A 27,694-nucleotide genomic window follows, 5' to 3' on the forward strand; every position below is an offset into this window, starting at 1 on the left:
GGAGTGGTATAAAGTGGGGAGGGAAAGACGGTCTGACAGGTTTCTTGATGCTATGGCAATGGATTTGACTTCGGCTTTGGGAGAGCAGGTCACTGCTGATGAATTAGTTTTGTGTTTTCAGGAATGCGCCTCAGCCTCCCCTAATGTGAGTTTGCGGGAAGTACACCTGCAGATTCTGCACCAATCATATTTAACGAGAAGCAAGGGACGAACGATGGGGTTATGGCCTGATGACTGCTGCCCCCGTTGTCCGGCTCGTCGGGACACCTTGGTACATCACTTTTTGGAGTGTTCACATGTAGGGCCCTTGTGGATTTCTGTGCTTCGGGAGCTGGAGAACATTATAGGATTATCTATAGACTGGTCCTATAAGACGTTGCTGTTGGGTGTCACAGGTCCCTTGGTGGAAGCGGGTGTTAGCGATCCTGGAAGGCGCTTCCTTTTAGTGGCCTTAGGAATCACAAAGAAACTAATCCTTCGCCACTGGATTGGTACCACGCGGCCAACAGTGCAACAGAGGCGGGCTAATATGTCTCTGATGGCTGGGTGGGAGCGGCAGCATCGCCGGGGAGCTGCGAGCTGGAAATCTAGGACCTACATGGATTATTGGAGTTCCTTTTAAGACTGGTTAGAGATTGTGGGTGCACAGGGTGGGGGGGGAGGGGTTGGAGGGGAGGGTTTCCTTCTAAAATTGGATCTGCATGGGGGATGATATGTTGTGGATTTATCTCTGTTTGTTTATTCTTTGCCTGCACCTTTGATTATTGTACATGATGTCCTTCTCGTATGGTCATAATTTGTATTTTCTCGTATGCATTGATCCTTCAATAAACATATTTTCAAAAAAAAATAAACACAACATTAAAATATCCTGATTTTTAAATGAGCGAGCAGAGTGAAGAGTGGTATAGGGCACATGTTCTGTATCAAATATTAGAACTGATAGAAGAAAGCTGGTGCCATTTTTGGAATGAGCAGGTCAAATATACCCAGAAACAGGTCTATCATTTGAGGCACCAAAATGAGTGTTGGCCAGTGATATTATCCACCTTAAAGATATTTCTGGAATAACCATTCTTTCCCCCCCCTTTTTTACTAAGCCTTGCGTAGAGAATGATATGGTAACAGAATTTGTCTTTGTCCCTGTCCCTGTGGGAAACCATCCCATGTCATTCTTTAAGGAGAGAGGGAAGAATCAGAGTATGAATGGGTCCAGCCACTGACCCTCAAGCCTTGCATTGAAGAATGCTAGTGTAGAAGGACTGAGGTTGAGAGAGACACTAAAGAATGGCACGGGATGGTTTCCAGCCACTGACCCTCAAACCTTGCATTGAAGAATGTTGGTATAGAAGGACAGAGTTTGAGATGGACACTAAAGAATGACATGGAATAGTTCCCCGTGGTTATCTGTGGGGATAGAGATGGTACTAAATTCTATCATGTCATTGTCCTAGAAGTCTCATAAGCCTGCAGCTATCACTCACTGTCCCAGTGGTATACCAATGTGGGAAGGGGAAGGGAGAGAGGCATAGAAGGGGAAAAGATACCCGGACCGCACACCAGCCCTGATCACTTGGGGTCCTAAAAATATTGGGGGTGCTCAGGCACATTACTCACAATTTAAGTATTCATAGATCAGTAATAGTGTGGAAAAGCAATCTGGCCAAGACTAGAAACCATGCTTTTCAAATACCTAGTGGTCCATATCACACACATTTGTTGTGCGTAGCTATATGTTATCACATTTCTGCATGACAAGATCCATCTGCTGTGGTGGTTTTCCTTGTAACATTTGCATTCTACCATCCCAAAATGGAACTTCCCCTTATTCACCCAGAACGTCAGATTTGTTACACGAGAGATGTGGAACTGCCCTCACTGACTGTAGGGTGGCGAACATGGCAGAAGCAGTGACTTATGCTGAGCTGAGGTTCACTAAGCCCCCTCCTTGGAATCCGAAGCCCTTAACCTCCGATGCAGGTACAGTGTGGTCAGGAATCCCCAGCCCTCACTTTTTGTTTAGTTTCTGTAAAGTGTGCAGCATTTTCCTGTCTTCCCTTCTCCCACTGTGGATGTGGTGTCTCTCCTCGTTTCTCTTGCAGCGCCCCCCCCCCCCCCCCCGGAAGTTCCAGTCCCTCTCTCTTGTCCTTCCTCACAACAGCACTTAAAAGCAGCCAGGGCTGATGCCAGGTACCTCCTCCTGCCGTGTCCAGCTCACATGTTCGGGGATGTGGGCCATCGTCAGGGAGGAGGGGGGGGTCCAACATGACTTTTTAAACTTTCATGGGGACAGATATTGTGCCTGTTTAATACACACACACACCACATATGTGCCCATTAAAAAAAGCTTTTCTTCAGCACTGTTTTTAACACTACTGGCACCTCCAGAGCTGTCAGAGATTTCAGAACGTCATAAACCGGCACATCGTTTTGTGTATCATCTGGGCATTAATCAAAGTATTCATTTTAATATTGATTTACATAGATTACTGGAGGCTGCTACAAACGATGGAAAAGACCGCGATTAGCCATTTTGGGCATCGATAGCTGAAATACTTTGGGTATCTTTGTAGACAATACGATGAAACCTTCCGCCCAATGTGCAGCGGCGGCCAAAAAAAGCAAACAGGATCCTAGGAATTATTAAAAAAGGGATGGTTAACAAGACTAAGAATATAATACCCCTGTATCGCTCCATGGTGTGACATCATCTGGAGTATTGCATTCAATTCTGGTCTCCTTATCTCAAGATAGATATAGTAGCGCTAGAAAAGGTTCAAAGACGGTAAAGGGGATGGAGCTCCTCTCATATGAGGAAAGACCAGGGCCGGATTAATCAATAGGCATACTAGGCACGTGCCTAGGGCCCGAAACTGTGAGGGGGGCCTGCTGAAGGAGGACGACTCACCTTGCCATCAACGGCAACGGGCCCCCCTCCCGGCATGAACAACAACGGGCCCCCCTCCCGGTATCAACAGCAACGGGCCCCCCCTCCCGGCATCAACCCCAGTGCAGCCGGATCTGTTACTGGAAGGTCCCACGATGACTGCTTCTGCCGGTCCATCCCCCTCCGACGTCACTTACTTGCTCCGGAAGAAGTGACCCACCCCACCCCACCCCACACACAGCTACAATATCTCCACAGGTCACTAAAGGAAGAAAAAGAGAGGCTGAATCATTACCATGGTGGTAGGAGGAGAATGGACCTTCTAGGTTCAATTCCTTTTTTTGGCCTGGTTAGATGTGAGGGAGAGTGGGGAGTTTAGGGAGTAAGAGAGAAGGGAGGCATAATGAGGTAAGTGTGGGGCAGTGCTCCCTCTAAGGATTGGCCAAGTGCGTGCAAATTTTTCTCATATGAATGACAAGTTCTAAAAACCAACAGTTTTCCAGATTTGCAAGTATTTTTGTGAGCGACCGTGTCAAATCTGTGATTGACGCTCCTAGAATTTATGAGCGATTTGCTCATGTTCTCATCTTAGAGGGAATAGGGTTGGGTTGGATCTTGGAATATCTAGAGAGAAGAAATGCGGACCAAAGAGGAAACAGACTGGAGGGGTTTGTGGGTTCAGATGGAGGAGTTTAGAGTGGCAAGCGGGGGTAAAAAAGAAGGGAGATGGGGGAAATGAGGGGGGATGACGGGTGGTGGGATGAGAGGAAAGTTCAAGGCCCAAGGAAGGGGAGGGCTTGGGACTTGTAGACCACCTTTTTGTAGTTATACAACCATGCTCAAAGTGATTCGCCTCTCCTTTCATTTTTGTCTTTTTTGTTCTTTACTATTCGAATATTGTAGTTCCTCCCCTTCTCCTCACATTTCAGTATGGCAATGTCTCTTGTTAGTCCTTTGTCTGTCGTTATTGTTGTAGTTTTACTGTTCCCTTTCTTTTAAGAAAAAATAAAACTTTGTAAAACCGCTTACATACAGGTACTTCAAGCATTTACAAGGAGGGAGGAGTAAAGACAGTGAGGAGAGTCTAGGGTGGGAGCAGGATGGAAGAGAGAGTGAAATGATGAGGGAAGAAAGGAGGTAAGTGGACAGCAGGATAATTTGCGGGGGAGTGTGAGTAAAGGAATGGGAGACGAGTGATGGGAACCACAAGGGATAAAAGAGAGGGAGAGGAAGCAGCTGTTGAGTACAGTTCCATTGGAAAAAAGGATCAAGAAGTGATACAGGGGTGTTTTGTTGGGGTTACTGAGTTCCCACTATCTCTGAGGGGGCCAGAAGCTGTTAGGTTGGGGCCACCAAGTCCTTCTTTGTGTTCGTGCTGGAGTGGGAGGGATGGTGGTGGGAGGTATTATTAAGGCAGGGGTGGGGAACGAAGGCCAAAATCCAGTTGGGTTTTCAAGATTTCCCTAATGAATATGCATTATATATTGGAAAACCCAATTAATATCTTTACCATAATTTTTTTTTATTCATTATCACAAAACGTATTTATATAAATATGCATTCCTATAAAATCGCTATTTTTCACACATACTTCAGATAAGAGACCCCCAATCCATACACATAAGAACATAAGAAGTTGCCTCCGCTGAGGCAGACCATAGGTCCATCCTGCCCAGCGGTCCGCTCCCGCGGTGGCCCATCAGGCCCATCGCCTGAGTAGTGGTCTATACCTATCTATACCCTTCAATCCCTTTTTCTTCTAGGAATCTATCCAAACCTTCTTTGAAACCATTTAATGTTTTCTTGTCTACAACAGCCTCTGGAAGCGCGTTCCATGTATCCACCACCCTCTGAGTGAAAAAGGACTTCCTAGCGTTTGTTCTAAACCTGTCCCCTTTCAATTTCTCCAAGTGCCCCCTTGTACTTGTGGTGCCCCTTAATTTGAAAAATCTGCCCCTGTCTACTTTTTCTATGCCCTTCAGGATCTTGAAGGTTTCTATCATGTCTCCTCTAAGTCTTCGCTTCTCCAGGGAGAAAAGTCCCAACTGCTTCAATCTGTCGGTATATGGGAGATTTTCCATTCCCTTTATCAGTTTAGTTGCTCTTCTTTGTACTTCCTCAAGTACCGCCATGTCTTTCTTGAGGTACGGTGACCAGTACTGGACACAGTACTCCAGATGCGGCCATACCATTGCACGATACAGCGGCATGATGACTTCCCTCGTCCTGGTCGTGATACCCTTCTTAATGATACCCAACATTCTGTTTGCTTTCCTTGAGGCCGTGGCGCATTGCGCCGATGCCTTCAGTGTTGCATCTACCATCACTCCCAGGTCTCTCTCCAGGTTACTGACCCCTAGTGGTGTTCCCCCCATTTTGTATGTGAACATCGGGTTCTTTTTCCCCACGTGCATGACCTTGCATTTCCCCACGTTGAAGCTCATCTGCCATTTTTCGGCCCACTTTTCCAGCTGCGTTAGATCCTTTTGGAGATCTTCGCAGTCTTCCCTGGTTTGAGCCCTGCTGTATAGTTTGGTGTCATCTGCAAATTTAATGACTTCACACTTGGTTCCCGCCTCTAGGTCGTTTATGTAGATATTGAACAGGAGCGGTCCCAGCACCGACCCCTGCGGAACTCCGCTCGTGACCCCTTTCCAGTCTGAGTAGTGGCCCTTTACGCCAACCCTCTGCTTCCTGTTTGCCAGCCAGTTTTTGATCCATCGGTGGACCTCGCCTTGTACCCCGTGGTTCCATATCTTTTTAAGCAGTCTCTCGTGTGGCACCTTGTCGAAGGCTTTTTGGAAGTCAAGGTAAATGTTGTCTATAGATTCCCCTTTATCCACCTGGCTGTTCACCCCCTCAAAGAAGTACAATAAGTTTGTGAGGCATGACCTACCCTTGCAGAAGCCATGTTGACTCGGTTTTAGCTGCCCATTTTTTCCGATGTGCTCACAGATGCTGTCTTTAATCAGTGCCTCCATCATCTTTCCCGGGACTGAGGTCAGGCTCACCGGCCTGTAGTTTCCCGGGTCTCCCCTTGCGCCCTTCTTGAAGATGGGCGTGACATTTGCTATTTTCCAATCCTCTGTGATTTCTCCGGTTTTTAAGGATAGGTTGCATATCTGTCGAAGTGGCTCCGCTATTTCTTCTTTTAGTTCCTTGAGTACCCTTGGGTGAATGCCATCCGGACCTGGCGATTTGTCGCTCTTTAGTCTGTCAATCTGCTTGAGTACATCCTCTTGGCTTACCTCTAAATTGACCAGCTTATCGTCTTGGTCTCCTATTACGATCTCCTCGGGTTCCGGAATATTGGTTATATTCTCCATCGTGAAGACTGACATGAAGAACTCATTTAACTCATTACACAATCACCCAATCCTCATACGTTGTCCAACAAATTGCTTGCTATCATCCGGAGAACAAAGTGTCTTCTTTACTACCAATGTCCAAGCTGGCTGAACGAAAAGGAGTGAAAATGATCTTCCAATTTCAAACATATATTTCCATGCTTGCCAGTTCATAACCGTATCTCATGCACAGTAGCAGTCCAGCCCAACACAGAACTATGTTTCGCTATCAAGCGTATTCAGGAGCTGTGACAAGCCTGGGCTCCCCTATCCGGCTAAACATATTGAATAAAAAAAATATATATATATATCCATACACAATCAATATCATAATTCCTCCTCTTTTTACCTTATTATCAACCTTGCCATATCACATTGCAACTTCAAGGGAGAACACCAAAACCAGATTTTCCCATCTTCCACCTTCAAGGTTCAGAATTCAACTAACATAATCCCTATTGACTGAGATACCCCATTTAAACCCACTTCCTAATTACAACAAATGCCACTCCACCTCCTTATTAAGGCCCCCCAGGTTCTTTCGTAGCCCATTGATGGATCAAACGTTGTTTCTTTCTCAATAAAATCCCCCTTGTTAATTTCACCCTAATTAATATCAAAATCTAAATTCCTCAATATCATGATTATACTGTAACCAGAGCGATACCAGCAAATTACTCAAATGCTGAGCTATCTATTGTTTGATCTTCTTCTTGGTTTGTCCAATGTACCATTTCCCACAAGGACATATGACCCTATATACCACTTGACTAGTTTCACAATCAAAATATCCTCTTAAATGTACCCAGATTTAGCCAGAGACGTCGGAGAGAATTCTTACTCTTAAAACCTGGAGTCTTAGCTATGGGTGCGACGTTTTATTTATGCCACCCTTGTAAATGTGTTATATATTATTCTTCTTAAAAATATGTTTTTTTGAACTCTCGCAACATGTCATTTTTTTAATACCCTGATCTTTATTAGAAACATAGAAACATGATAGCAGATAAAGGCCAAATGGCCCATCTAATCTGTCCATCCGCAGTAATCATCTCTTTCTCTTTCTCTCTCCAAGAGGTCCCACTTGCCTATCCCAGGCCCTTTTGAATTCAGATACAGTCTCTGTCTCCACCACCTCTTATGGAAGACTGTTCCATGCATCTACCACTCTTTCTGTAAAAAAGTATTTCCTTAGATTACTCCTGAGCCTATCACCTCTTAACTTCATCCTATGCCCTCTCATTGCAGAATTTCCTTTCACATGAAAGAGACTTGATTCATGTGCATTTACATTACATAGATATTTAAACATCTCTACCATATCTCCCCTCTCCCGCCTTTCCTCCAAAGTATACACATTGAGATCTTTAAGTTTGTCCCCAAACACCTTATGATGAAGACCACATACCATTTTTTTTAAAAAATAATTTTTATTGATAAAGCAGCCAGCATAATAACATACACAGAAGTAGCCTTCCTCTGGACCAACTCCATCCTTTTTATATCTTTTTGAAGGTGCGGCCTCCAGAATTATACGCAATATTCTAAATGAGGTCTCATCAGAGTCTTATACAGGGGCATCAATACCTTCTTTTTCCTACTTGCCATACCTCTCCCTATGCAATCTAGCATCCTATCTTTCGCTGTCATGTAACAATAACCAATCTCTATTAGTGTATTTTGCTCTCCTGTACTGCCTCCGTTGTATGCAAATAAATTTTATGCATATTCATTGGGGAAATCCTGAAAACATGACTGGATTGCAGCCTTCATTCTCCACCCCTGATTTAGGGCTTCCAAGTCCTTCCTGTTTTTGTTATAATGAGAAGTATTATGTAGGGGTTGCCAATCCCCTGTTGCAAACGTTACCACATGCTACTGCATAAAATGTCCTACCCTTCCCCCTCCCACCATCTCATGTGACCATTCATTTATGAAAACCACCAGTTAACCTTTCTCCTTCCCTCATAGCTCCCTCTGCATCCTTCTCAGAGATGGACCATGATGGAGAGATCACCTACGCCAACATAAACATCTCACAAACTTCACCAGAAATACACAGAAAGCAAGAAGGTATATTAAACACAATTGTCTCTGATTAATGAGCCAATTAATTCTACTGCTTAGCATCTCAGATGTACCGAGTGTGTGTGGACTAGCTCTAATTTTTAAATCATTTTTTAATGTTCAACTACTTGAAAAGGTTAGTAGCCCAGAATTAGAGTTTCTGCTTGCATCTGTCAAAGACGAGTTTTCTTTACATCCTTTGGGAATCCTCCTTCTATATCAATCCCCAGTTTCTTGGAATAGATCATCCACTATCATTTCTGCTATGATTGCCAATGCTTTAATTAAATTCCATAGATTACTAGTGTTATGTGACATAAATTTGCATCTTGAAGATACTAATAATAGGGATGTCTCAGACAAAAATTCAAAGGCAGACAATATGATGCATGACCTACTTCTACTGGAGCACTGGTCTAGGTCCTGGCAACTCAGTTTCAATGCCAAAAAATGCAAAGTCATGCACCTGGGAAGCCGAAATCCATGCAGGATTTACACCCTAAATGGCGAGATCTTGACAAAAACTGAAGCAGAAAGAGACTTAGGGGTGATTGTCAGGGAAGACATGAAGTCTGCAAATCAAGTAGAGCAAGCTTCATCCAAAGCAAGGCAAATCATAGGTTGCATAAGCAGGAGTTTTGTCAGCCGTAAACCTGAAGTCATTATGCCACTGTATAGATCCATGGTGAGACCGCACCTGGAGTACTGTGTGCAATTTTGGAGGCCACATTACCACAAGGATGTGCTGAGACTGGAATCGGTCCAGAGAATGGCCACCAGGATGGTCTCGGGACTCAAGGAGCTCCCATACGAGGAGCGGTTAGGGAAGTTGCAGCTCTACTCACTCGAGGAACGTAGAGAGAGGGGAGATATGATCGAGACATTCAAGTACCTCACAGGTCGCATCGAGGTGGAAGAGGATATCTTCTTTTTCAAGGGTCCCGCGGCAACAAGGGGGCATCAGTGGAAAATCAGGGGCGGGAAACTGCACGGTGACACTAGGAAGTTCTTCTTCACCGAAAGGGTGGTTGATCGCTGGAATTGTCTTCCACTTCAGGTTATTGAGGCCAGCAGCGTGCCAGATTTTAAGGCCAGATGGGACAGACATGTGGGATCTATCCGCAAAGATAGATAGGGAGGGTCATTGGAGTGGGCAGACTTGATGGGCCGTGGCCCTTATCTGCCGTCTATTTCTATGTTTCTATGTATTTTATTTTTTTCTCCAGTCATTGGGCTTTTCATTACCTTCCATTACCCCTACTCATGAAAAAGGTCACTCGCTGGATATTGTTAGCTTCTTAGACCACACCATCTAACAGACATCTATCGATGCCATTCACTGGCAGAAGTCCCTTGGAATGACCATTATCTTGGTGAATTTTCCCTACCTATTTTTATGTCCCATATCCCGGAGAAATTTCTGCAGAAAAAAACTGTTATCTTCAGAAAGAAAATACGCCCAGAACTTTTCTGGTCTCAAGTTCTAGTTTCTCTCCATTGTTCACCTAAGGAATACTCTATTGATGATAGTTGGTATAATTGGAAATCTTCCACAGAATGTGCTTATCAATCTTTGGCACCAGTAATCACCAAAACAATTTTCTATGCTTGGAATGCACCATGGTTCTACCCATTCATAGAGCCCTAAAACAAAATTATAGGAAATTAGAAAAGAAATGGAAAAAATCTCATTCAGACACAGACAAACTAAACAGGAGGTGTTCAATTAGAAAATATAATTTTGAACTTAGGAAAGCGAAAAAAAATTATTATGGATATAAAATAGCTATGTTTGATAACCAGAGCAGCATTCTTTTTAAACTCTGGCGCTCTCTGACTAATTCAAATTCCAAATCCGATCAATCTATATCTCCCTGAACTGATGTTTTAACTTGTTTTTTTCAAGATAAAATTTCTCTCATCAGGCAATCTTTCCCTGTGGGAGATATTGAATATTCTCCTATATACAGTGCTCCCCCCCCCGCGAATTCACGGTCCACGATTCACGGTCCTGGTATTTCACAGTATTTTCCAACCGTGAATGATCAGGCAGGAGAGGGCAGCCGGAGCGCCGGTAAGTGAAGGAAATCACTCATGGTATGCTCTGACCGCCTCTTCCTGTACTAAAGTTGGGCCTCACCAATCAGGAGCTGTGTGTCAAAGCAGCTCCTGATTGGTGAGGCTCGACTTTAGTACAAGAAGAGGCGGTTGGAGCATACAGCGAGTAATTTCCTTCACTTGCTGGCGCTCCGGCTGTCCTCTCCTGCCTCTCCGGCTGCTCTCTCCTGTCTCCCCTGCTAAAAACTGTATTCACGGTTTTTCAACATTCGCGGGGGTTCCTGGAACGAAACCCCCGAGAATATCGTGGGAGTACTGTATTCTAAAGATCCTACAATGGAGATACCACTTGATCGTTACTGGTGCCCTTTTAATCCAGTATCTGAACTTCAAGTCTCCGAACTGATTGAAAAGATGAAAAAGCGTAAATGCTCTTTGGACTCATTTCCATCATATCTATTTGTTAATATTCCTTCACAAGCAATAATTTGGCTGACTTCTTTATTGAATTACTCATTGGAAAATGGATACTTCTCGCAATCTATGGGGCAAATAACACTCATTCCTCTCCTAAAAAGTAGATCTAGATCCTACCATCCCCTCTCATTACCGACCAATTGCCAACATACCTTTGTTGACAAAAATGTTAGGATCAATTGTCGCTAGTCAACTTACTAATTACTTGGAGAAATTTTCATTACTTCAACCATTTTAATATGGATTTCGTTCTAATTTCAGCACTGAAACTTTATTGATTTCTCTTCTTTCAAAAATTCAACAATTACTATTACAAAATAAATGTTATTTTGCTTCAGTTCGAATTATCTGTGGCATTTGATGTAATGCATCACGACATTTTGCTTCATTTACTTTCAGACACTGGTCTCAATCAGGTTGTACTTGATTGGTTTTCTAAATTCCTATCGTCTTGTTCCTATTCAGTTAATATTGAAGGTGATGTCTCCAATTCCTGTCAGTCTCCTTGTGGGGTCCCCCAGGGATCTCCACTTTCTCCAATCTTGTTTGATCTCTATATGACTACACTGAACACTTATAAGTTGCCAGCTTGGGAAACTCTTTTCACCTATGCGGATGATATCTTTACATTGGTCGAGATTGATTTAGATATTACCAACTTAGCCTTCAAAATAAATCATTGTATCTCTAAACTTCAAGCTTGGGCTATGTTTGTCCAGATGAAGCTAAATGCAGCTAAAACTAAACTCCTGTGACTAGGCCCAAAATTGGACTCTCTTCCTTCCATTGTATTTCTGGAATCTGGGGTTTCCTTACAGATCGAGTTTTCCTATAAGATACTGGGAGTCCTCATAGATTCCTCTCTTACTTTCAAGGATCAAATAAATTATCTTTTTAAGAAGTGCTTTTTCAGTCTACGAATGCTAAGGAAGGTTAGAACACTTTTCCATCAATGACATTTTTCTGTTTTGGTTCAATCTATCATTATCCCGGTTAGATTTTTGTAATGCTATCTATTTCGGCATTACATAGATCTGCCTCCAAAGATTACAATTGGTTAAGAATACTGCTGCAAAGTAGATTTTTGGAAAAAGTAAATTTGACCATGTGACTCCTTTGCTTTAAAGCCTTCACTGGCTTCAGGTTTATCTCAGGATTCACTTTAAATGCGCATACATTATGTTTAAAATCCTATATGGTATTTTCATTCCTCTTGTTCCTCAGTTATGGAATGTTTATAGATTCTCCTATGCAAGAGGCATCCAATAATGCAAACTTTCGCTTCCTTCGAGAAAAGGAATTAAAGGAGTTAAGAACTTTAGCCAATCTTTTGTTTTCAAATCTTCTCAATTATGGAACGAACTTCCTCTAATTTTGAGGGATCCTAGTCCTTTTCAATTTTTTTGCAAATCTTTAAAAACTTTCTTATTTGCTAAACACTTTGTAAATTAGCCCCATTGAAATTCTTGATTGTTTATCTTTTTAGTATTTTTTAAATGATTGTTAACCGAGTCGAGCTTCCTTTGGTTGATGACCCGGTATATAAAGCTAAGTCCTCTCACTGGCTAAGTAGGTTGTATAACCAAACTCTTGCTGCTTCTCTCTGCTAGAGATGGACCATAAAACTCATCTTCAGCCTAATTACAGATCCACTGAGCTCCAGGAATGGTAATTTCTCTGAGTATGAGGTAAATCATAATTTATCAACCTAGCATGCTGCTTTCAATTGGCAGGAACCTCTAGAGCCAAGTAATTGACGTATGAGGTTGATGGAGGGAATGGTGAAGTATTTGCATGCACTGCTTTCATTGGATGCTAATAGATCTCATGCATATTCATTGGGGAAATTCTGAAAACCCGACTGGATTGCGGCCCTCGAGGAGGGATTTTGATACCCCTGGTTTAGGCCATCTTTACCTATTCAGTTCAAGGTCGGATCACATTACAAAAGATTGGGTCAGTTACCCAGGAAGTTACAATGGACAGTTTGACCTGGACGTTCAATAGGATTGCTAGTACAGGTAGATCAGGACAATTATTAATACAATTAGGTTGTAGTTAAAAATATAGAGTTACAAGTAGGAGTAGATCATCGTTAGCTCTTCGTTTTGTCCTTGGAATTACATTAGACAGTTAAAAAAATGGGCTTTTACAATTGTGGTTGTGGAGGAAAATTAATAACAGAACTTAAGTCAGAACAAGATTTCCCAAATCTGTACTGAGGATCCCACTGCCAGTAGAGTCTTCGGAAAATCCACAGTGCATATGCTGGACCTCCAGTGCTGGCAGATATCTGTGTTCCAAATTTGTTGTGGAAAACCTGAGAAGCTGACCGGCTGTGGGGTTCCCAGGACAGTTAAAGGAAGCCGCAGCACAGGATAAGCTAGAGTAGTGTATTGCAAACTGTGTGGCTCCTGAGATTTCAAGTGAGCAGTGAGAGGCATGTCCTGTAGGAAGTCAGCCGGCACAGATGACTCTCCTCCTCACCAGTGTCTCTCCTCCTCTCCCCGCACCTCCCGGATCCCTCCACTGAAGCAGGTCACGGCCAGATAGGCCTCCCGTGCATGCGCGGAGGTTGACACGATGATGTCATGCGCACTTCTGGGTGCCTTCCGGCTGGGGCACTGGATTTAGTGTGCTGCTGGCCGGAAAGTTTGTGAGACACTGAGCTAGAGGAATCCCGCTTTTGGAGACGTATGGAGGGTAAACTAGAGCTGAAGCGGGACTCATGTTTTGCAAGAGGAGTGGAAAATGAGCTGCTTTTTGCTGTCATAGTTTCTCTGCTTTCACCTCACTCTCTGATAGGTTTAGCAAGAGTTAGGCCGTAGCTGGGCATCTGGTATATCCCACATTACGAATAAAACCAACTGTTAGTTCCTCCTCCTGCCTCTGAAGTTCCTCTTTTTTGGGAGCTACATACGTCTTGGGTCAGTATTCAAAGCAATTTCAGCGGCTTGAAATGGCTCATCGTTAGTTGCTTGTTCAGAGGCGTTTAACCGGGTAGTTGCTGTAGCCACCAGGAAATTCAATGCTGAAACCTGTACATGGCTTGGTCTTGAATTAGCAGCAGTGAACATAAGAACATAAGCAATGCCTCCGCTGGGTCAGACCTGAGGTCCATCGTGCCCAGCAGTCCGCCTACGCGGTGGCCCAAAAGGTCCAGGACCTGTGCAGTAATCCTCTATCTATACCCCTCTATCCCCTTTTCCAGCAGGAAATTGTCCAATCCTTTCTTGAACCCCAGTACCGTACTCTGCCCTATTATGCTCTCTGGAAGCGCATTGGCTAAGGCTCTTAACATTTGCATCTCCTCTTCCTATAGGCTAAGGCTCTTTGCACCTGCATTGTGATGTCATAGAGCTTTGTGGTTATAGAAACCTAGAAACCTGATGGCAGATAAAGGCCAAATGGCCCATCCACTATCTCCTCTTCTCCCTATTGGCTAAGGCTCTTAACATTTGCATCTCCTCTTCCTATAGGCTAAGGCTCTTTGCACCTGCATTGTGATGTCATAGAGCTTTGTGGTTATAGAAACCTAGAAACCTGATGGCAGATAAAGGCCAAGTGGCCCATCCACTATCTCCTCTTCTCCCTATTGGCTAAGGCTCTTAACATTTGCATCTCCTCTTCCTATAGGCTAAGGCTCTTTGCACCTGCATTGTGATGTCATAGAGCTTTGTGGTTATAGAAACCTGATGGCAGATAAAGGCCAAATGGCCCATCCACTATCTCCTCTTCTCCCTATTGGCTGAGGCTCTTAACATTTGCATCTCCTCTTCCTATAGGCTAAGGCTCTTTGCACCTGCATTGTGATGTCACAGAACTTTAGTAACATAGAAACTCGATGGCAGATAAAGGCCAAATGGCCCATCCAGAGCATCCACTATCTCCTCCTCTCCCATATGAACATAAGCAATGCCTCCGCTGGGTCAGACCTGAGGTCCATCATGCTCAGCAGTCCGTTCACACGGTGGCCCAACAGGTCCGGGACCTGTGCAGTAATCCTCTATCTATACCCCTCTATCCCCTTTTCCAGCAGGAAATTGTCCAATCCTTTCTTGAACCCCAGTACCGTACTCTGCCCTATTACGCCCTCTGGAAGCGCCAGTGGTCGGCAAGATGTCCCCTGAATATCAACCCCATCTATCTCCTAGTCTTGTATACTGGCAAGAAAGATGTCAGGTGCTCTGCTAACTGCCTAGGGGTTAGCCGCTGGTCCTGGGAGGCCCCTAGCAGCACCTCGGGGTTTTTTTAATATCAGCTTTTAAGGGCACGATCAATTATCGTGCCACTTAAAGCTGTTGGAAAATGGAAGACTGGGCCTCCAAATGACAGACCAAATTTCATGCGCATCACATAGCATTTATCCACATTGGGAAGAATAATCGAAATCAGTGTCTCAAACTTCTTTAGCTCCTTTTACTTAGGTGCGCTAGCGTTTTTAGCGCACACACAAGATTAGCGTGCACTAGCTGAAAAATTACCGCCTGCTTAAAAGGAGGCGGTAGCGGCTAGGGCGCGTGGCATTTTAGCGTAAGCTAAGCGCGCGCTGAAACCACTGGCGCACCTTTGTAAAAGGAGCCCTAAATGGAGCAAATATTTTTTGTGGCACATTATAACTGAAATTCTAAAATTGCAAAACCAACAGTGGCATGGTTTTGTCTGCATTAGAAACATAGAAATAGACAGCAGATAAGGGCCACGGCCCATCCAGTCTGCCCACCCCAATGACCCTACCCTATCTTTCTCTGTGAATAGATCCCACGTGTCTCTCCCATTTGGCCTTAAAATCAGGCACGCTGCTGCCCTCAATAACCTGAAGTGGAAGACTGTTCCAGCGATCAACCACCCTTTCAGTGAAAAAGAATTTCCTGGTGTCCCCGTGCAGTTTTCCGCCCCTAATTTTCCACGGATGCCCCCTTGTTGCCGCGGGACCCTTGAAAAAGAAGATATCTTCTTCCACCTTGATGCGGCCCGTGAGATACTTGAACGTCTCGATCATGTCACCCCTCTCTCTGCGTTCCTCGAGTGAGTATATCTTTAATTTATCCAGCCGTTCCTCGTACGGGAGATCCTTGAGTCCCGAGACCATCCGGGTGGCCATTCTCTGGACCGACTCCAGTCTCAGCACATCCTTGCGGTAATGCGGCCTCCAGAATTGCACACAGTATTCCAGGTGGGGCCTCACCATGGATCTATACAATGGTATAATGACTTCAGGCTTACGGTCATTAATCACAGCGCCGTCTCAGCAAAGTGTCCTCTGAAGAAGGCGTCATCTATATCCCGAAACTGGGGATCCTTATCGGGACCATTGTTTGTACTAAAGATTGATCTTTGGTTGAAAAAACACCTCCCTTGCCTTTTATTTGTTTGACCATGAGATGGAAATTCCATTTTACAAACCGATCCTTTCTCAGCCTTTCAGGTACAGGGTTATTGACAAGACAATTGTGAAAATTGTACTAGGAAAAGCCTTTGTAGACAGGATGTACTTGAGATTTGTGTGAATCAGAAGGAGGCTGACAAGGACAGACTGGCTGACTGAATTAAGGGATGAAGGTAGTTTTGTAACGTCTTGAGTAAACAAGAGAAATATCTTGATGATTCATGGATGTTATCAAACAGAATATTCTGGAAGGTGGTGCTGGGACAATGACTAATATTACTATATAATTTCTTATTTCTAGTGTGTGCTGTTTGCCAGACTTGCTGGACCCAGAATACCAGACTAATTCTGGCGCTGTCCTGTCTCTTTCTGCTGGCCACGACCATGGGACTGGTGGGGAAATGTAAGTAGAAACCCACATTTTTGTCCTGTGATAATACAAACTCCAGATGAGCCAAAGGTTCTCAGCAGCTTAATGACGCAATACCCCAGTTCATCACTGTGAAAAGATTCACTTTAGTCCTTACCCTCGGGCCTCTTGTTACAGGACTATTAGCTCACTCAGAGACAGAGATAATAATAATAACAGCTTTATTTATATCCCATCTTACCTTTTCAGTTCAAGACGATGTAGAATAATAGTGTGATTACAGGATGAAGGTACAGATTCAAATACAGGTAGATAGTGAATACAGAAGCATAGAGAGATGGTAACATTGGTTTAAAGAGGGAGCGTGTAGGGGTGGCATTAGTCAGGAAGTTCAGACACATTTGTCGAATAAGTGGGGTTTCAGTGATTTTCTGAAAGAATGGTATGTCGGAGAGTTCAGGAGGAGATCACTGAGGGTGTTGTTCCAGATTCCAGCCTGGAAGGATAGTGTCCTATCAAGGTATCTTTTGTGTTGGCATCCTTTGGGATTCGGGAACGGAAAGAGTAATGGTCTGCGAGATAAGCAGGGCTTGTCCTGTAGGATGAAGTGTCTCAGGGGGTAGGTGGGTGAGGTGCCGAATAGTGTCTTGTAACATAGGCAGCCGAATTTGAAGATAATCCTGGCCTCGATCGTGAGCCAATTAATTTTTTTGAAGTATGGGGTGATGTGGTTGGATTTTTTCAGTCCAAAGACAACCGTATCATCATGCAAACGGGTGGCATGAAAAGAATTTATAAGGAAAAGACAATGGTTTCCTCAGTGTGCGCTGAAGAAACTTGGTGATCCGTAGGGAGGGATTTCTGAAAAGTTCTAATGACAGATGTGGAAAGCACCAACTATCGTTCAACCTGAGCCATCAAACTCATACATAAGGCAAAGAAATATGACCACGTCACTCCACTACTCTGCGAAGCTCATTACTTCATTTATTTAAAGAACAAAGTAATCTAACACCCATATCAACCATGTGAAAAACTTCCTAAACCTATGGTTGTACCACTCTTAGCAGCAATAATTACAAGTACACGCATCCTGTAATTTGATATCGGTCTTTCACAGTGCTTTGAAGAATCTTAGCCTGATCTTCTTTAATTCAACTTATTTGTTGGGTTCTGTACATGAACTGCTTGTTTTAGGTCCTACCATAGCATCTCTATTGGGTTCAACCAAGGACTTTGACTAGGTTAATGCATTCAGATGTAGACGTGTTATTCTGCTTTGGATCATTCATTGTCTTGATGCATATCTCAATTATGCTTCAGCTTAAGCTCATGGACATTATGGTCTATAAACATCACCCTACCAGCTCCTAATGTAATCGGTAAAAGCCATTTAAAAAGGTTTTAAAATCTTTTACAAAAAAAAAATGGAGGTGTCTACCGGCGCCTAGAAAAACAGCGCCTTGATCACATCTACGGAGGCACCTTATAATGCCTAAGGTCAAAGTAGGCATGGTTAATGCTAGAAACAACCTTAGGTCTTCTAAGTTGCCTCTGTAAATGCAATTCTCATCAAAGATAGGTGCCGTAAATGTAGGACTTTAAAACCCTGGCATACATTTGAGTTAAAGTCATGATTGACACGCAATCAGCGGCAGTTAACGGTGCCATTTACAGAATCCGGCCCTATATGAATTTGCTAGTACAATGCAGAATTCATGGCTACTTCATTAATGTATGTTTTCTTCACACTACCACCAAACTATTTGGCTGTCAGTAGGATGTTCTTACTGTGGAACGTTGTATGTTATCCAAAGAGTTCCTTTTTTTACTCCTCTGTCCATAGAACATTATCCCTTAGAAATGATTGAGTGAGTTGAAGTGTCACTGAAGAAAGAAAAGAAGGATATGGAGTTGAAGGCCCATTTGAGGAAAGGTTTTAGGAGATGATGACACAGGGTGTAATGAGACTTGGAGATGGATATACAGTGGTGCCTCGCATAACGAACGCCTCGCACAGCGAACGCTGCGCACAACGAACTTCAGGTCTTGCTTCCTACAACGAACTTCGTTTCACACAACGAAGTCGCCCGAGCTGCATCCTTCCGCGCAGGCACTGCGCTTAACTGCCCTCTCTCCGCCTGGCTCCCTGTGCAGTGGCGGACCGTCGGCTCGCAGGGGCCCGGCGCCTACTGCTGATGCGTTGGGGGGGGGGCGGAGCTACTCTCGCCGCTTCCCCGATGCTAGAAAAATAACAGCTTTGTTCTCTCTCACCATTGGCAATCTGTTTACATATTGAAAGAAACAGGAAAACAAAAGCTTATCCATTTAGACCATTTTGTAATACTGTAAGTATAAACTAGTATTATAGACAGAATGATCTGCCCAAGGAAATGGACAACATTTTCAACCATGCAGGCATTTAAAAAATAAACAGTTAAGTCCCAGTTTTTGCCGCTGAGACTCTGCCCTCTCTCACTGTAAAATTAGACTCTACTTAGTCTGTCTTTAAATTTAAAAAATGTGTGTTGTTTTAAAAAACAATTATGTTTTTAGATGTATCTAAATAAACATAATAACAAAAAATTTATCTTTTTTTATGTCATCTTAGCATATTTTATGCTGCAGAACGAATTATTTTTTTTAACATGTATTGTTATGGGAAAACGCGTTTCACATAACGAACTTTTCGCATAACAAACTTGCTCCTGGAACCAATTAAGTTCGTTGTGTGAGGCACCACTGTATCATGAAGAGGAGGAAGGAACAGGATTGGGAGATGCCATGAAATGATTAGAAGACCGAAATGGCGATAGGAAGCTGGGAGGGGGGTGTGTGCTCAGAACTGTAATGAAGGATAAGGTAAGCCCTTTGAAAATAATCAAAGGGCTCTTAATATGGGCCGAGCCCTGCAAGAGAAAAGGGGAAGTTCGGGGGGTGGGGGGAGGTTAGGAAGTTTGAATAATTAAGGGATTGAATGGGACTGTTATAAGGAGTGGAAGTAATTGGAAGAGGAAGAATTATTGGTGAGTGGAAACAAGGAGTGAAAGATAATGATTGGTGAGAAAGGGAAAGAGGTGATTGGTTTATTTGGGCGGGAGAATTGTGAGAAGTTTGTTTTGTGGGAGGTTGGGGTCTGAGGGGGGTAGGCGGTAAAGAGGAGATAGAAAATTGGGGATTTGTGAGGGTAGTTTGAGGTTTTAATTCCCGCCCTTTCCCTCCCTTATGTTCTGTTGTCACTGTCTCTGTTTTGGTGGGTGAGTGTGGTTTTTAGAGGGGGGGGCCAGTTTTGTTTGGGTTTGTTTCTAGTTGGTGGGGTGTTTGTTTGTTGTGTTCTGAGATGTGTGCTTGGGTGGGTGGGCATGGGGTACAACGGAGGGTTGGCGGTTGCAGCTTGGGCGGTAAATGAGAAGGGATTCCTACAGGTGGCCAGGGATTATGGGAAAATACCTATGAAATATAATGTTGAATGCTGTGTGCGGCACCGCCACAGACTGAGGTGAGGCCGGGCGACACCGCAGGTCTTGCAAATGTGATATTTGGAATGAATATAATGTATTGGGATGTTGGGATAAGCAGCTAGGTCGGGACCGACTAGCTGTTGGGATGGGAAACAGGAAGGCCACCTGGGATGAGAGATATGAATTTCAGTTGCATTGTTACTGGAGTATGCTAATTAATAAAGCTGCGGCCAAATTTCTGCCAAAGTTTATATTGTAAGTGTTTTATTTATTTAAGTTGTAGAGTTATGAGTTGTATGAATGCAGGGTGCGAGTTCCAAATATTTGGATTGTAGTCAGTGGCGTACCTAGGGTATGTGGCACCCGGGGCCCATCATTTGTTGACACCCCCCCAATGTAAAAAAATATTTTTTGTAATGACCATGAAACGGAATAAATGGTCAGAATAGAAACAGGCAGCGAAAATTTTCTTTTATTGAACCTCATATATGTAATAATTATTACAAACATAACATAAATTATGTCTGAATTGTCATGACATCAGAAGTACATATGGAGTAGTTGCAGGTGATGCTTGGGACAGTTCTGATTGTGTTAGTTCGGTTTTATGTGTTTTTTTGAATAGAAGGGTTTTTATTTCTTTTTTTAAGGTTTTGTAGTTTGTGGTCGAGGTCAATAGGTTGTAGAGTTGGGGGTCGAGTGTTAGGAGGTTGTCGAACAGTTTTATTTCTTTTGACGATTTTGGTTGGAGGGTGTGTGAATGGTGCGTGAGTTCTCCTATGTCTGGTTGAAGTGGATTTAATTATTTAGCTGAAGAAAATAGTAACCCTATCCCCCCCCCCCCATTCCACACACATTAATTCTCTTCCATTTTTGTTCCCATTCTAAAAAACCCTGATAAATTCCCAGAAAAAAAATACATTAAAATAAGAAGTGAAAACAAAGACCCCTACAGATGAGAACATAACATAAGAATAGCCTAACTGGGTCAGACCAATGGTCCATCATGCCCAGTAGCCCATTCTCATGGTAACCAATCCAGGTCACTAGTATCTGGTCAAAACCCAAAGAGTAGCAACATTCCAAGCAGAAACTTCCCCATGTCTTAATAACAGACTATGGACTTTTCCTCCAGGAATTTGTCCAAACCTTTCTTAAAATCAGCAATGCTATCTGCTTTTACCATAATTTCTGGCCACTTCATTTTTAAGCTTAGATCTTTCCTTCCAAACAGAGACCTTGCTAGATGTCAAATACAGAAAGAACAATGTAACTTCACAAGGACTTAGTTGTGCAGGAAATGTGAATCTCTTCATACACCCACCATATAGTGCAAAAATGTGCAAAGGTCTGGTTTTTTTTTCTTTCGATCACTACATAGCCTAGTGCCACACAAACAGCGCTGTTACAAACATATTCTGAAGGTCAATGCTAAGGTTAACAAAGTTTCCTTCCTTGGACCACAAGGAGATACTGACAAACCACTAGAAGAGATCCCAAAACAACTACCCAGGCACAACACCCAAAGACCCACTCAGTGTGTGAACCAGTTGAGTGGAGTGGACTAACTAGGGGGTGGAAATGGGCCCAGAGTTTGCTCAGCAGAATTTCCCAGACCACCTCTTCCTCTCAACACATTGACACGCTGCCGCCACCACCACCACCACCACCATTAGGAACACCTCAACGGGTAGGCCAGCAATGCTTATAAACTTTATAAAACACATTATTATATTTTCTTATAAAGCACATATTTTAACTGAACTCTCTGACATCCTCAGCTTTGCCATTTACAAAAATAGAAGGAAGAAAAGTTCCCGTTTCCTGCTGTCTCATGTCCCCGACCTATACAATATTTTTCTTCTGCAGACCCTTCAAAAGTCTGAACAAATCCTCGTTTCACTTGCATTATAAAGTACTGAGGATGCCATCTCTCCCCAATCCCAGGTCCTAACTAAGACAGTAGCGCAAACTAGTGCTGCCAGATTAAAAAAAAAATTTAGATTCGATTCAGCCTATTGAATTGGTTTTTTCGATTCAACTTTCCTGCCCAATTGGATGTTTTTTTTTTTGTTTTTTTTTTCAAACATCCTGGTGGGTTTATTTTATAGCTTTTTCACCCCCCTTTGGCTTCTCCTAACCACACTGGCGCTGTGGTGTAAATAAAATAAAGAAACAAAAAGGACTTTTCCTCTCTCTGTTAAATCCTAGCTCACGTTTGCGGTCTAACACCAGCTCTGGCAGGATACACATTTCAAATCTGACATATTATAATCACAAAACAGAAAATAAAATTAGTTTTTCTACCTTTTGTTGTCTGGTTATTTTTCAAATCTTGTTGGTTCAAGGCTCTGGATGTCTTCTGATAACTTGCTTGCCAGGGTCTCCTTCTTCCTTCTTTCTGCATGCTAACCATCCATCTGCCATCTCTGTCCCCCCCGTTTCCCTTTCCTCCCCAGGAGGTCTGGCATCTTTCCTTTTTTCATCTCCCTCCTCAGATTCATCTTTTCTTAACCACCCTTTCATCCAGCATCTCTCTCTCCTTCCCCACCACCCCAGGGTCCACCATCTCTCCCTTTCTTTTCCCAACTACCCTCCTATCCAGTATCTCTATCCACACCATCCCTTGTGTCCAACTTCTCTCCCTTTCTGTTCCTTCCTTCTCTAAAAGCCATGGTCCATCATCTCTCTCCCTCTTCTATATTTTCAGACCCATTATTTCTTCCCACCCAAAGTCCGGCATATGCGCGTCTCTTTGATCCCCCCATTTCCTCCGTGTATTTCAACACCAGGACCCCCCTCCCTGAAGGCCTGTCCCCACCCCTGAAGGCCAGTACCCCCCCCCGAAGGCCTGTCCCCTTCGAAGGCCTGTCCCCCCCTTGAAGGCCTGCCTGCCTGATCCCCTTGAAGGCCTATCCCCCCCTTGAAGGCCTGTCCCCCCCCTTGAAGGCCTGCACTCCCCGAAGGCCTGTCCCCCCCCTTGAAGGCCTGTTCCTCCCTTGAAAGCCTGCCTGCATGTTCCCCCTTCAAGGCCTGCCTGTCGCCCCCCCTCCCCCTTGAAAGCCTGCCTGGCTGCCCGCCCCACCCTGAAGATTTGATGCCCCGACCCACCTGAAGGACCGCTCGCCCCCCTGGCCTCCCCGCACCACCTACGAAGCAGCCCACAGCGAAATCGCGATGTCAGCGATCCCTGTGCTGCTTTAGAGCTGCTTCCTGCGCCGCGGTCCCACCCCTCCTCTGACGTCAGAGGAGGGGCGGGACCATGGCGCAGGAAGCAGCACCGAAGCAGCTCAGGGATCGCTGACATCGCGATCCCGCTGTGGGCTGCTTCATAGGTGGTGCGGGGAGGCCAGGGGGGAGAGTGGTCCTTCGGGGGTGGGGGGACTGAACGCCAAGGCCGGGAGCACCCCCTCAGGGCTTGTACCCGGGGTGGACCTCCCCCCCGCCCCCCCTTAGTACGCTACTGATTGTAGTAGAAGGGATGAACAAGTTGAAGGAGGAGGCAGTTTGGGAGGTGTGGAGAAGGTGGAGCAACGCTCGAAAGAATCAGAAGGGGGTGAGAGGGAAGGAATGTGGCATGGATATTAGAAGGGGTAATTAGGGCTAGAAAGTGTTAATGAATGGGTTGTGTGAAATATGATGGAGGCGTTGCTATGAGAAATGCCAGGGTGAGGATGCTGAGATTTCCATCCTTGATGGGGAAGGGGCATAGGGTTTCTGCTTTGGGAAGAAAGCAGACGAAGGGAGGTGATGCAGGTGAGGGGACTAACTTGTAAATTCCATGGCTCCACATCATTGTCTTCTTGGTTGGGCTGAGAACTTTTCGGTGCCTCTCCCCCCGTACTGTGTCCAGAGAGGGCTGAATTTATTTATTTCGGTTTCTATCCCTTTCTCCCAGAAGCTCAGAACGGGTTACAAGTAGACATTCACAATCTTTTGAAAACAGATTAGTCATGACAACAAATAGGTTACAGTAAACAATAATAGAGCTTATTCTAGAGACCAGACTGGAGAAGTATATTGAGGAGGCAGTTTTTAATGGCCCGATTGGTGGAAGAGGAAGGTCTTTACTGCTCTATGGAAGGTCATTAGTGAATCTAGTGACCTGATCAGTGTGGGTAGTCGGTTCCATAGCAGAGGTAGGAAATGGCTGTAGGATCTTTTGTACGCTGTACTCATTCGGAGGGATCTCCCTGCGGGAATGCTGAGTTTTTGTTCTGCTTTGGAGTGGAGGGGGCGGTTAGGGGTGTATAGGCATAGCTTGGATGCTATGTACCCTCAATCATTCTGCAAAGTTGGCTCCTCTGAACGTTATCAGTGGTTTCTCACATTGTACAACAATTTTATTGTTGAATCCACGTTGAATGAATCTCAACACCCGTTCTCTCTCTTCTGGCAGTATTTCAGGTTTCTCAGAGTCTGAAAGAGTCCACGGAGTACATTCAACAGATCTCCCATGACCATGAAAATCTGAGCAGCAGCCTGGCTCTGAGAATCAGCACGAAAGAGGCAACGTTGAGTGACACTGAGCAGAAACTGAGGGAAACTGAGCAGGAGCTGGATCGCACCAAAAATAATCTTCAAGCCACCTTCAAAGACCTGGACCATATCCAACAACAACTTGTAGAAACCACAAAAAAGTTCCATGTAACGGAGGAAACCTTAAGAAAGACACAGGAGAACCTGAGTGAAACCATGAAAACCTTAAGTGAAAGGGGAAATACTTTGCAAGAAACCCAGGAGAGACTACGAAATACCGAAAGTGCTTTAACTAGAACTGAGGAGAAGCTGAGAGTGAGTGAAAATACTTTGCTTGATACCAAAAATAGATTGAGAACAACTGAAAGTCATCTAAGCAGCGCCAAAAAGGAACTGAATCTGCGTGAAAATTCTTTAAGCAGAATCAGAGGGAGTTTAAGAACAGAACAGCAAAGATGTATGCAAATGGACACGTCCCTGCGCGACTTGAAGGAAAAGTGGAGTAATGCGCAGAAATGCTTATTCGATATGTGTGAGTAGTAGTATTATTGCCTTTCGAATTTATGTAATGCTTATCTGATATACACTGTGGGCCAGATTCTGTATGGGATGCCTACATTAGGCGCGGCTAGGCACTTTACTCAAGGATGCCTAGTGATGCCTAACGTTGGAATCCACGTGTAACATTAAAAAAAAAATTGGCAGGTAATTGATAATGCGAGTTTTCAGCCAATCCAAAAAAAAAAAAGTAAATTGACAATTAGGAGTTTGACGCTGAACTCTTAGGATGCCTGGCGATGACTAAGTTGAGATGGCCTCCAATGCCTAACAATGGTTAGGGAAAGAGAAGAGGCATGATTGACTAGCAACACCTATGCATGCCTTGACGCTGCTAGGCAGGATTCAATAAACAGCACTTAGCGGTTGATTGACAACTGCGCTGAGTGGTGCCTACAAAGTGCAAGTTCTTAGGTGCCAACTGGGAAGGGGAAGGCCTGCCATTGTGAAAAGGCGAGCCTACCGGCGGGCGGGCATAGGCATCCCTCCGGCCGGCCATATGACAAAAGGTACGGGGTGGGGGGTTCGGGAGTATCGGTGGTTGGGAGGTCATGGGTTCGGTGGGGGGTTTGGAGTTTGGTGGGATGTCAGAGTGGGGGGGGTTCGGGAGTATCAGTGGTTGGGGGGTCATGGGTTTGGTGGGGGTTTGAGAGTGTTGGAGTACGGGGTTTGGTGGGGGTTGGAGCAGGTTATGGTCCCTCCTGCCTATCGCTGTTGGGGTGTGTGTGTACTTCAGGGGTTACGGCAGGATGGAGTGGGCATCCCTCCTGCCTATCATGGTTGGGGGGGTCCCCTGCTATAGCCGCTCAGCTGATTATGGCAGGGGTATTCTCCTCCCCCACCCCCCATCAGCTATGCTGGCAGGACTCCCCATAGTCACGACTTCAGGGAGCATTGCTGGCTCAGCTGATTGGGGATAACTTCCTCTGCCGCGATCAGCTTATGGCTGCTGCGGCCTGACTTTAGGATCCTGCGGTGGCATAGATAGGCAGCTGAAATATAGGCCAGGGTTTTCTGCACCTAAATTTCAGCCGCCTATCTTGCCATAAATCGCAGCTAGGTAAATGTTTTAGCCTGCCACTTCTGGGGTTGGCCATGCCTACTTTGGCATTCTGCGGCCTAAAGCGACTACCTAGCTGAGATGCCATCTGCCTTTTATTTAGGCATCGGTAGGCGCTGCTGGTTTTTGCCGTTTTTGATGATGGCGCTTTTCAATTAACTTAGGCATTGGCAGGGTCCCTACCGATGCCTAAGTTTAGGCGCTGGTTATGGAATTTCTCTGTTAGCACGTACAATTAATACTAATTACTAATATAACGAAGCGACCCCCTTTCCTGATGTTAAATCCTCCCCCTCACTTCCTCTCCTTTTAATTTATTTTATTGATGTAATTATTAACTCTTCCTTCCCCTTTTACCCTCAAGCTCACGTTCATACTTGTAATTTGTCTATTTAATGTTCACACTTCCCCTCCCCTTATAATCATTTAATTTTAACCTTTTATTTTTGGCATTGTAAACCGGCCAGGTGTCCGTCGAGGGTCGGTATATTAAAATTAATAAACCTGAACTTGATAATCTTGCTAATGAGCGAAATCCAGGTCAGAACTTGATCTCTCACGTCTTCACATAAACATTCTTTGCACCACCCAGCACTTGCAGCCTCTGGCATAGTAAATCAACTCCTGCGCAGTGCGTAACCCTTTTACTAACTGGTACTTTCTTCATTATCATATGTTTCATAATCGCTTTCAAATTAAAGCATGAGGGGTACACAAAGAAGAAAGGTCGATCTACAAATACATTGCAGGCACATGAACGGTAGAAAACCACAGCCATGTCTTTTGTGAGAGGATTGCACCATCCTTTGCCAGCTCTATCAGAGGGTTTTTATTTTTCTATTTATTGATATTTTGGGCTTGTTTTATGAGATTTCTGTTTTCTTCCCATTTTATCTACTCGTGTACCACATCCCATCTCACCAGATCCACCGCCGTCCAGCTTCGACCCTTTCACTGTTAGGACATTGTTTTCTTTGAAGACAGGATCCAATCTCCTCAATGATCCCTCCTTCCTCCTCTCTATGGCCCACTGTGCCTCAGGGGACAGCTGAGGACCAGACTGGCAATCCCTCTGCTTCCTCTTCCTGCCCCTTTGCTCCTACATCAGGGAGCCAAGGTTCAAATGGGTCCAGCAAGGCGACTCTACTACTTGCAATGCTCCAATCTCCTCTCTCCTGGATTCCCTCTGGGAAGGATGGACCTCTTCTGGAAGAGGAAGACAGGTAGTACAGAACACTGCAGCGCAAATGATTACGGGTGTAGCTTGGAACGATCATATGACACCAACACTGAAAAGTCTGCACAGGATACCAATTCACGTAAGGATTGAGTATGAAATCTTGACAGTTGTATACCTGGCAATTTATGGGGAGACACCATTGTACCGAAAACGGATGTTGAAACAGTAAGAAATCTCAGGTCACAATCCACTATGAGGTTATCGATTGAAGCGCTAGGTGAGACTTTTTATAAAAAAAATGCAAATGACAGTGATTTCCGTTGTAGGTCCACATTTATAGAATGTATTGCCAGAACATAAG

At 44.3% G+C, this 27,694-nt stretch overlaps 1 protein-coding gene across 1 annotated transcript in view; it reads left to right on the plus strand.

Moving 5' to 3' along the window:
• The first annotated feature begins 1,898 nt into the window (after positions 1–1,898).
• LOC117366648 (C-type lectin domain family 4 member M-like) overlaps positions 1,899–27,694 on the plus strand; it is a 46,139-nt gene continuing 20,343 nt past the window's right edge. The window contains exons 1-4 of the mRNA XM_033958279.1: positions 1,899–1,980; positions 8,206–8,307; positions 16,527–16,628; positions 24,456–25,067. Of these exons, the coding sequence (XP_033814170.1) occupies positions 1,899–1,980; positions 8,206–8,307; positions 16,527–16,628; positions 24,456–25,067 (898 nt within the window). The remainder of the gene's footprint in view (positions 1,981–8,205; positions 8,308–16,526; positions 16,629–24,455; positions 25,068–27,694) is intronic.

This window comes from Geotrypetes seraphini, chromosome 1 (assembly GCF_902459505.1).
Source record: "Geotrypetes seraphini chromosome 1, aGeoSer1.1, whole genome shotgun sequence".
Classification (NCBI taxonomy): Eukaryota; Metazoa; Chordata; class Amphibia; order Gymnophiona; family Dermophiidae; genus Geotrypetes; species Geotrypetes seraphini.